The following is an 11,305-nucleotide window of genomic DNA, read 5'->3' on the forward strand; positions in this document are numbered from 1 at the left end:
GGCCCCTCCTCACCAAATTTCATGTAATCCTACTTCTACATCAACACTCTTCCGGAAGGACCTTACCTGATATACTTCCGCTCTGTGCTAATTCATTAACTCACCATAAGCAACTCTTCATTTTATGCCATTGCTGAATCACCATCTTGTTTTGACAGTTAGTGGTTAGAATATTTATGCCATGTTTCTTTATTTTTCTTTTCTTTCCTCAAGCAATGATGTTATAGTTCTTTGATGAAGGTGATTATGCTCTAAATTACTTGGTATCTCTATACCATAACACTTTGCCCAATGAGAAGCACATATGGTGGGTCCTTTATCACTTTTTGTTGGATGAAAAAAGAAAGCAAAGAAGTGAATTGAACAGACTGTTCAGCTAACATTCTTTAGAAAAGTCTTCAGACTCATAAGCCTGGTAAAGGTTCAGCACTAAGAAGACAACAAAGTAGGAAGCAAAGAAATGGTATGTGTGTTTGCATGTGTGTGTACAGTTTTGAGCAACCAGTGGTGTACTTAACATATATTCCATGCCTACTATCCCATTTCAATCTAGAAAGGCTAAAACCCATGACATTCCCTGTTCATTCACCCATGTTTCAGAACATTAATTAATTAATTAATTAATTATATTATATTTTATTTTTTTGTATATTTTTTTATTGGAGTTTGATTTGCCAACATACAGTATAACACCCAGTGCGGGTGTGTTATACTGTATGTTGGCAAATTGAACACCAATAAAAAATAAATTTATTATTAAAAAAAAATAACACCCAGTGCTCATCCCGTTAAGTGCCCCTCAGTGCCCGTCACCCAGTCACCTCAACCCCCTGCCCAACTCCCCTTCCACTACCCCTTGTTTGTTTCCCAGAGTTAGGAGTCTTTATATTCTGTCTCCCTTTCTGATATTTCCCACCATTTCTTCTCCCTTCCCTTCTATTCCCTTTCGCTATTTTTTATATTCCTCGAATGAATGAGACCATATAATGTTTGTCGTTCTCCAATTGATTTACTTCACTCCAGTGAAGTAATACCCTACATAATAATAATACCCTCCAATTTTATCCATGTTGAAGCAGATGGTGGGTATTCATCATTTCTGATGGCTGAGTAATATTCCATTGTATATATAGACCACATCTTTTTATCCATTCATTAATTTATTTAGTTTACCTGTTGGTTCTTTAATATATCCTTTCCATGAACGTAGTCTTCTATATATTTATTCTTTGATCATTCTTCCATCTATCCATCCATAACTCAATCATTCATTCATAAGTTGCCAGCTATATGTTGGGTTATGCTGGGCTTAGAGAAGACCGCATCACAAATATGTTGAACTGTTATATGCATGCACATTTGTCTCCTAAATTTTTTTAGTTTTTTATTGGAGTGCAATTTGCCAACATATAGTATAACACCCAGTGCTCATCCCGTCAAGTGCCCCCCCTCAGTGCCCGTCACCCATCCCTTTCCCCGCCCACTTCCCCTTCCGCTACCCTTTGTTTATTTCCCAGAGTTAAATGTCTCTCATGTTTTGTCACCCTCACTGATATTTTCACTCCTTTCCCTTTATTCCCTTTCACTAATTTTTATATTCCCCAAATGAATGTGTCTTCTAAATTTTAAGTCAGTCTTGTCCAGGATCCAGGGATGACTTATCTTTCTAGACTAGTTCCTTATACTTAATTTGAAACTTGATATGGCACTATACATGCAAATCATGCTTCTTATGAAACACCCCTTGGTTGGTAACTTCATACAGTCTTCTGACCAGTCTCTTGAACTCTTAGCCTACCTTTTATTCTTTAGCTTTGTTCTGACACCAGAGTCTGATGTTCGTATTGCCCAAAGGACTCACAACAAAAAGTTAAATTCCTGAAAAACTAGCCAACTTTCCAGTCTTTGTCATTTTCTTTACTTGGACAAAAAAGCAGAGAAGTCTTTTCTCCACTATTAATATTAAATATTCACAGAGATCCCCAGACTATTCACAGAGATCTTACTTAGAACTTAGATCTAGATTATGTCTCAGTCTGTCCTGTAGGGGAATCTGTAGTTTAGGATGGCCCAAATTAACTCTGATTCAGTAAACAATGAGAGAAACTTGCAGGAAAAAAAGTCTATTTTAGGGAGCCTGTCTCATCTCTGAGTTTGTCAAGTCCTTTCAAAATGAATATTTTCTCTGCTTATCTTCAATAGCAAAATAACAATCACAACAATCATAATTAATTTCAATCATTCTTTTCTAGAATTTGTAAATTTCTCCAAGTATTTGGAATTTTCTGAATGAATTAGACAGATAATTGCTTCAATTATTCTACACATACTTTTTTTTTTAAGTAGGCTTTACGCCCAGTGTTGGACTTGAACTCACAACCCTGAGAGTAAGAGTTACATGCTCTAATGACCGCTACATGTATTTTTTAAAGTATACTTGACCACCTTGTTTTTATGTGTTTCTGACCATGCACTTAAGAACATACCAGCATCTCCAGAGGATATTGGGAAGTGTCATTTAAGGATCCAAAATCTGAAAACTTTGGTCCTAGAATGAGGGCCCATGTGACTCCACAGTGGGATAGGCAGCAGTCTGTTTATTGTGATTCTATTTGTTAATAAAACATTACTGACACATACCTTTTTTATATATGAGAAACTAGGACACAGAAAAGTTAGGTAAATTTATCAGGATCATGGAGATAGTATGAGTTAGCCGAAATTTGGGCTCAGGAACTTTGCATATGACATTGTCATATCCTGTCCAAGGGAACAGGTATCTGAGGTCATTCCTTGGAGAAAGGGCCAAACAACTTACAATACAAAGTGCTTAAAGTTTTGGTAGCCTCACTCACATTTAATTTTGTAAGTGTTTGTTAATTGAACAAATGATATGATTGATGAATCTTATTGAGAATAAGACGAGAGAGAAGTGCAGTTTTTCCTCTATAGACAGAACATGGAGATGTTCTGCATGACCAAATGCAGGGTAGGAATTTGGATACTCAGTGGTAAGTGGTATAAAGACCCTGGATATCTAGACAGGCACCTGGACTGGGGAAGACAGATGAAAATAGGAGAGAACTGAAAAGAACTTTTTGAATCCAGATAGTTTTCCTCAGACCTGTTCAGATCCTGCCCCTCTTTCTGTGTGCTTCACTTCATCAGTATTTACTGGGGCCAAGGGGAATTAGTTATGCAGAAAAATGAACTTTTTAATAGTATATGTGGTTTGGCATTCTAGAAGAAGAGCGTTTCCTCAGAATTGCCGTTATCTGCTGTCTAGTCCAGTGTACTATCCACTATCCCCCTCCACCTTGACATTTATGCTTCCACCTACTGGTCCCAGGTTTCACTGGCTATAACGTAAGCCAGGGCAGAATGTGAGACTAGGATGAAAGATATGCCAGATCCCAGAGCTCAGCATAACTCATTGAGGATAGAGAATTCTTTCCATGTAGCTTCTTAGGACCATGGCCCCATTTTATGGAAAATATGATTCCTAGGTCAGGGACCTCAGTCTCCAGCAGGCAGAAAGTTAATGAGAAGACAGGAAAAGAATGTTGGATCAGGAGAGAAAGAGAGAGGTAGGGGCCAGGAAAGAGAGACAAGAACTTCAGAGCAATCATAGCAGACATTACCGAGTTCCAGGCTTTTTCTGATTCAGAAGATTTCCTGTCGCTTTGGTCTTTTCATGGTGGGATCTCATCTGGACTGGGATGGTCTCTATGCCCATAGGAATCAATACTTCTGTAGCCTAGTTAAAGGAAAAGCAATCAATCCATTTATCTATCTATCTATCTATCTATCTATCTATCTATCTAATTGGAAGTCATAGTGACAACAGAAAACTGATTACCCCAGACCTAGATACCCTTAAAGGTAGAAGCTTCAAGACAAGCATTTTCTGAGCTCTAGCTTGGTCCTGCCTTTCTCTCCTACTCATTACATGGTAAGACTACATGTAAGAAACTTCCCTCCAATGGTCATAGGCCCAGCTACACAGGCACCTCTTTATTTAATTTCCTCTCTGATTCTAAACACTGTCATAAAAGAGTCTGGGAATTGAGTGATTCTTACATAAAACTCTTGAGAACTGGGTATATATAGATTAAGCAGTCAGTAATTGGCTGACTGAACGTGGCAACTTAGAAGATGAAGGAGCCAATGTTCTTTATTCCCTGAAGTCATAGCTTGAAGCCCAGTTTGAGACTCATTAACTAGATAAGTTGAAATTTGTGAGGGCCTCTGATGATTCTGTTCAGTATGGTCGTATGGAACTTCTGTGTTGAGGTTTTAGCCTAGGATGAGGTCACTCTCCCAAAATAGAGCCCCTTGGAATATTGAATATTTCATGCTAAAGGAATTTGAGAAATGGCAGGTGTAGGGAAGCACTTTCTGACCTCCCTCTGAAGCAAATCATAAAACCCTCATGTGAGAGGTGACTTCCCTATACCTGGAGGAAAGAGGCAACCTTATTTCCAAAGATGAAGGGACACAGAGAGGAATCTGAATAGGCCTTGCTAATTACCAGCCCCCATCTCCCCATTTCCATTTACCATATGTATCTCACCTTTGTTTTATTACATCTTTCCATGACTTTCCTGTCTTTTCATAAAAATGCTTAGGTTTGTACCCTTTGGTCAACATGTTCTCATTATGAGGTGTCAGCTAAGTTATGATGGTAAACAAACTGCAGTACATAAGTGTATCAAATCAATATGGCATACACTTTAAACTTACACAATGTTGTATGTCAATTATATCTCAATAAACCTGGGAAACTATCCCATTCAAGTTTAACTGTTTCTTCTGGCCTTCATTTTCTTTTTTTTTGTATATCTTTTTATTGCAGTTTGATTTGCCAACATATAGTATAACACCTAGTGCTTGCTATTCAACATAGTACTAGAAGTCGGAGCCTCAGCAATCAGGCAATAAAAAGAAATAAAAGGCATTCAAATTGGCAAAGAAGAAGTCAAACTCTCCCTCTTCGCAGATGACTTGATACTGTACATAGAAAACCCAAAAGACTCCACCCCAAGATTGCTAGAACTCATACAGCAATTCGGCAGGGTGCCAGGACACAAAATCAATGCCCAGAAGTCAGTGGCATTCCTATACACTAACAATGAGACTGAAGAAAGAGAAATGAAGGAGTCAATCCCATTTACAATTGCACCCAAAAGCATAAGATACCTAGGAATAAACCTAACCAAAGAGGTAAAGGATCTATACCCTAAAAACTACAGAACACTTCTGAAAGAAATTGAGGAAGACACAAAGAGATGGAAAAATATTCCATGCTCATGGATTGGCAGAATTAATATTGTGAAAATGTCAATGTTATCCAGGGCAATTTACACATTTAATGCAATCCCTATCAAAATACCATGGACTTTCTTCAGAGAGTTGGAACAAATCATCTTAAGATTTGTGTGGAATCAGAAAAGACCCCAAATAGCCAGGGGAATATTATAAAAGAAAACCATATCTGGGGGCATCACAATGCCAGATTTCAGGTTGTACTACAAAGCTGTGATCATCAAGACAGTGTGGTACTGGCACAAAAGCAGACACATAGATCAATGGAACAGAATAGAGAATCCAGAAGTGGACCCCCAACTTTATGGTGAACTAATATTCGACAAAGCAGGAAAGACGATCCACTGGAAAAAAGACAGTCTCTTCAATAAATGGTGCTGGGAAAATTGGACATCCACATGCAGAAGAATGAAACTAGACCATTCTCTTACACCATACACAAAGATAAACTCAAAATGGATGCAAGATTTACATGTAAGAGAAGAATACCTCAAAATCCTAGAGGATTTTGGGAACACCCTTTTTGAATTTGGCCACAGCAACTTCTTGCAAGATGCATCTAAGAAGGCAAGGGAAACAAGAGCAAAAATGAATTATTGGGACTTCATCAAGATAAAAAGCTTCTGCACAGTCCAAGAAACAGTCAACAAAACTAAAAGACTACCTACAGAATGGGAGAAGATATTTGCCAATGACATATCAGAGAAAGGGCTAGTATCCAAGATCTAGAAAAAACTTATTAAACTCAACAGCAAAGAAAAAATCCAATCATGAAATGGACAAAGGACATGAACAGAAATTTCACAGAGGAAGGCATAGACATGGCCAACAAGCACATGAGAAAATGCTCCGCATCACTGGCCATCAGGGAAATACAAATCAAAACCACAATGAAATACCACCTCACACCAGTCAGAATGGCTAAAATTAACAAGATAGGAAACCACAAATGTTGGAGAGGATGTGGAGAAGGGGAACCCTCTTGCACTGTTGGAATGTGAACTGGTGCAGCCACTCTGGAAAACTGTGTGGAGGTTCCTCAAAGAGTTAAAAATAGATCTGCCCTATGACTCAGCAATTGCAGTGCTGGGGATTTATCCCAAAGATACTGATGTAGTGTAATGCCGGCACCCCTGCACCCCGATGTTTATAGCAGCAATGTCCACAATAGCCAAACTGTGGAAGGAGCCTCAGTGTCCATCGAAAGATGAATGGATAAAGAAGATGTGGCATTTATATACAATGGAATATTACTTAGCTATTAGAAATGAGGAATGCCCACCATTTGCTTCAACGTGGATGGTACTGGAGGGTATTATGCTGAGTGAAGTAAGTCAATCAGAGAAGGACAATTATTATATGGTTTCACTCATACGGGGAATATAAAAAATAGTGAAAGGGATTATAGGGGAAAGGAGAGAAAATGAGTGAAAATATCAGTGAGGGTAACAAAACATGAGAGACTCCTAACTCTGGGAAATGAATAAGGAGTAGTGGAAGGCGAGGTGTGCGGGGAAATGGGTGACTGGGTGATGGGCACTGCAGGTGATAGTTGATGGGATGAGCACTGGGTGTTATGGTATATGTTGGCAAATAGAACTCCAATAAAAAATACATAAAAAAGGAGAAAACAAAAAAATACATGTATATATATTACACAGATATCAAGCATACATTATACATATACATACCAAAGCACATTAAAGTTATTGAATAAAAACAAATCTGGTATCCTGGAGGAGTGTGGCATGGTAGGTTAGAGAAAATGCTTTTGAGTATGCTGATTAGAAAGAGGTAATAAAACACTTTCTTTACATTGTATGCATGAGGTATTTCTTTTTTTTTTTAGGTTTTTAAAAAAATTATTCTTTAAAAAGTTAATATGTGCATAAAAGGAAACTGAAAAACACAAGAAGCAAAGAACAAAATCATCCATAATCACAAGCAGTTTACAGTTTGACTTCTAGGTCCTGTGTGTGGGTCTATCTACACAAGGAAGCATTTTAATGTAAGATCGTACAGTTGTGTATCATGCTTTTACACACCATGAATATTTATCATGTCAAAGTCCTCAAACTATGAGTATTTTGATAACCAAGAATACACTACACCAACTCCATCTGAAAAAAAATGTAATTCTGCCTTTTTGGCGACAAAAATATAAAAGACAAAAATGGCAACAGGCCTCTAGATAAAGATATTGGCAGAGTTACAATTAAAATACTGCGTTACCTTAATGTTCAATTAAAACTGAGACATAAAGTAACAGAGTACACAACATATAATGCTTCTAAAAGAACTCATCATCCAATCTATAATATTCAATTAGCAAGGAGGTATGTTTCCGTTGAATCACTTAATGTATTCCTAAAGCACAAAGAGATTAATATACATTAACAGTTATTAAAATGTAAGTATGAAAACATCCACATACAACTCTCCCTCTATACTTCCTTCTGCCCCTCTGCTGCCAACCTAGTAAGTTCTGACATTTCTCAGAGACAGCTTAACAATCTCATGTCCAAGATGCTTCCTCCCTATCAATGATAACAAAGAGAAACTTATAAATTGGTTAAATCACTAGCTGTACATTTTAATGAGGTATTTCATGCAAGTGTGTACTCTTCAAAATTTTAACATATTAACTCTTGCTGTGCTTTTGTGAACTGCAAGACAAGAGATAGTCACGAACACCTAAAGTTTCTTAGTTCTATGTTACCTCTGCTGAGGTTGTTATAAAATATTGCTATTTTGGATAATAGCGCGGTCAAGACTGACTATTTCTAATACTCAAGCAAGAAGCTAAACAGGAAAATAGGTCTAAAATGAAACAGAATATTTAAATGGGCTGAAACATATTCACCTTGTATGAAAACCTAACATTTGATAATTATAGATCCAAAGAGAATGTTTTGTAGGAAGAATTGATAACTGGCAAAAAATGGCTTAGACAAATGTCCTTTAAGTGGAAAATCAGTGGAGTTCTGCAGAGGGGCATTTGAGGGCACCAGGTGAACACAGGGACATAAAGAAGAGGGAGGCATACAGACAGAGAAGAAGGACCACAGGGCTTACAGTCCCCCAAAGTGGAAGGAGGTCATCATGGGCCTTGTGTAGGAACATATTTGTGTATTTTGGTTTCATTTGAATCCAGGGCAAAAGTCTTTCTTCATTATCAATCCCAGGGATGGATGCAGCGAATTCCCTGCATCCATCCATATTCTGGGACAAACAGATGTTCTGTATTTGACAGCTTCTCAGTGATCTTCCTCTCCAGACTTATTTCTTCCCCATCTCCCTGTATCACTATTTGCTGGTACCGAGTCCTCTCCCTTTCCACACCGCTCCTCCTCTCCTCCTCATTCTAGCTTTACTGCCCGCTGTACTCTGTTCCTGTAGGAGGAGTGTTATATGTTTACTTGGTTGAAAGGCAGAATTCTAAAGATGGCCTTTCGAGATTTCTGATCCACGGTTCTTCAAACATGAATCTAGAGACTGCTATGAAGGGATTTTGTAGATATAATTACAGTCCCAAATCAATTGGCTTTAAAATATGAGATTATGCTGGTGGGCCTAATCTAATCACACCCCTTTAGGAGCAGAGAGTTTTCTCCAGATGTTAGCTGAAGGGGACATGAGAGGGATTTGGAATGTGAGAAGTAGGTGATACACTGTTTTGAAAATGGAGAGGGCCAGGTGAGAAGTGAAGGGGCCCTAATAAGGAGAGAATGGTCCTCAGTTGACAGCCAGCAAGGAAATGGGGGTCTCAGACCTACAGTTTCAAGAGACCGAATTCTGCCAATAATCTGAATCTCTAGAGCCTGTGGAGAAGGCCCAACCCAGCCAGCACCTTGATTTCAGTGTTGTGAGACCCTAAACAGAGAACCCAGGGAGTCTGCTCAAATTTCTGACCTAAAGACCTGTAAGGTAATAACTAGATGTTATTTTAATTTGTTGAACTTTTGATAACTGATTATGACAATAATGGAAAGCAACAGAGAACTAGTATGCCTGGTAAATTGTGACTTCCCTCTGTTGGCCACATAGAAAATAGAAATTTTCTATTTCTGCCTATTTCCAGAGATCTTACCACTACCCACGACCCTTTCCTTCACCCTATGAAGCCCAAGTCTTTGTTATCCATTTCTTAGAGACCCAGGATCTTTTATTTCTATAAAATTTTTCCCCAGACACAGTAATTCAAATTAAAATTCAGAACACTAAATATTTCAGGACCCACCCTAATTTGAATGCTTTTAAAAAATGTGGACTGTGAATTGACATGTTATTAACTAAATCTATGAAGCTGAGAAGGTTTTCTGACTTATGTGCTCTATGTCTGAATAGGATTGATTCTGAGCCATGCAAGAAAAATAGCTTCTAGCACTTTCCTTGATAATTTTTAAAAAGGGAGCATCAGCAATGTGCATTGCAACATGTGACAAAACAGGAAATCAGGAATTTAATGTCAATCATGAGATTTCTTGCTGCAGTTCTGTTTCTTTCATGTTATATCTCTTCTGTGCTGAGACATCGTAAGTATTTTATCATCATTCTTCTCAGAGCTGCTTTCACCTCCTTGTTCTTCCAGCTGTAGATGAGTGGATTCACCAAAGGAGTGATTACACTGTACTGTATGGAGAGGATCAACTCCAGAGGTGAGCCTGAGGTTGGCATGAGATAGCGAAGAATGGCTGAGCCATAGAATAGGATCACTGCAGTGAGGTGGGAGGAGCAGGTGGAGAAGGCCTTGCTTCTGCCTGTGGTGGAGCTGATGCTCAGGATGGTAGAGACAATGCGCACATAAGAGAAGAAGATCAGGAGGCATGTCCCAATGGCATGCAGGAGGGCAGAGCAGAGTAGCATTGCAGAGTTGGTGGAGACATCAGAGCAGGAGAGAGGGAAGAGGGAAGGCAGCTCACAGGAGTAGTGGTGGATGGTTTGAGCCTCACAGAAATCCATATTCAAAGCCAGGAGGATGTTCATGAGTGCATCCAGAAAGGCCACGACCCAAGAGCCCCACACCAACCTCTCACATAGCTGTTTACTCATCACCTGGCCATAAAGCAGAGGATGGCAGATGGCAGCATAGCGGTCATAGGCCATCACCGAAAGCAGGCAGGCTTCAATCCCTGTAGTGGCAAACACAAAGAACACCTGAGCCAGGCAGCCCTCCACTGAGATGGTTTTCCTCTGAGACAGGAGGTTCTCCAGCAGCTTGGGCACAGTGACTGTGGAGTAGAAGAGGTCTTGGAAGGAGAGATGGCTCAGGAAGAAGTACATGGGCGTGTGGAGGTTAGCATCTGTATGGATCACAAGTATTATCAGCAGATTCCCCAGTAGAGTCAGAAGGTAAATCATCAGGAACAGAACAAAGAGCAGGGCCTGGACATAGGGGTCAGCAGACAGCCCAAGAAGGATGAACTCCGTGATGCTGCTGTGATTCGCTGAGGCCATTTATGGTCACTGTTCTTTAGAGAAAAAATAGGAAGATATAAATCTCTTCTTTCCATAATAGTTTCCAGAAGGCATCACTCTTTACTATTTATTCCTTATGTCTTTCCCTATATATTCCTTCCTGCCTGGTCTGGTCTCCATTTTCATAGCTCCTACATCTCCCTTTAATGGTTCCATGGAGTCCCTTCTCCTCCCTGGCTCTCTGCTGTGCTGTCTCTGAGCTTTGGGTCAGCTCTACTGGGAATTGGGCTAATAGAGAAGTTTGCCTTGTACAAATAAATTCCTCGCATGTTTTCCACTGTGTGTGTGTGTGTGTGTGTGTTTGTACAGGGGATGGTGAGATAAGAGACTGAACTCATTTTACAGGTGAGAACATTTAAACCCAGTGATCCTAGAACTTGTCTAGATCCCTACACTGATCAGTTTTTTTTTAAAGAGCAAGGAAATAAATCTGTTGCATTTGGATGTAGAACAAGAGCTTGTCTACTATATGACCTGCTTAGAGAAAAAGCCAAACTCCCTA

At 39.2% G+C, this 11,305-nt stretch overlaps 1 protein-coding gene across 1 annotated transcript; it reads right to left on the minus strand.

Moving 5' to 3' along the window:
- Positions 1 to 9,834: 9,834 nt before the first annotated feature.
- LOC129507016 (olfactory receptor 8S1-like) lies at positions 9,835 to 10,782 on the minus strand. Its single transcript, XM_055321175.1, has one exon. The coding sequence runs from the start codon at positions 10,780 to 10,782 to the stop codon at positions 9,835 to 9,837; it is 948 nt and encodes a 315-aa protein (XP_055177150.1).
- Positions 10,783 to 11,305: the final 523 nt, after the last annotated feature.

The sequence above is a fragment of the Nyctereutes procyonoides genome, unplaced genomic scaffold, assembly GCF_905146905.1.
Source record: "Nyctereutes procyonoides isolate TBG_1078 unplaced genomic scaffold, NYPRO_anot_genome, whole genome shotgun sequence".
Lineage (NCBI taxonomy): Eukaryota > Metazoa > Chordata > Mammalia > Carnivora > Canidae > Nyctereutes > Nyctereutes procyonoides.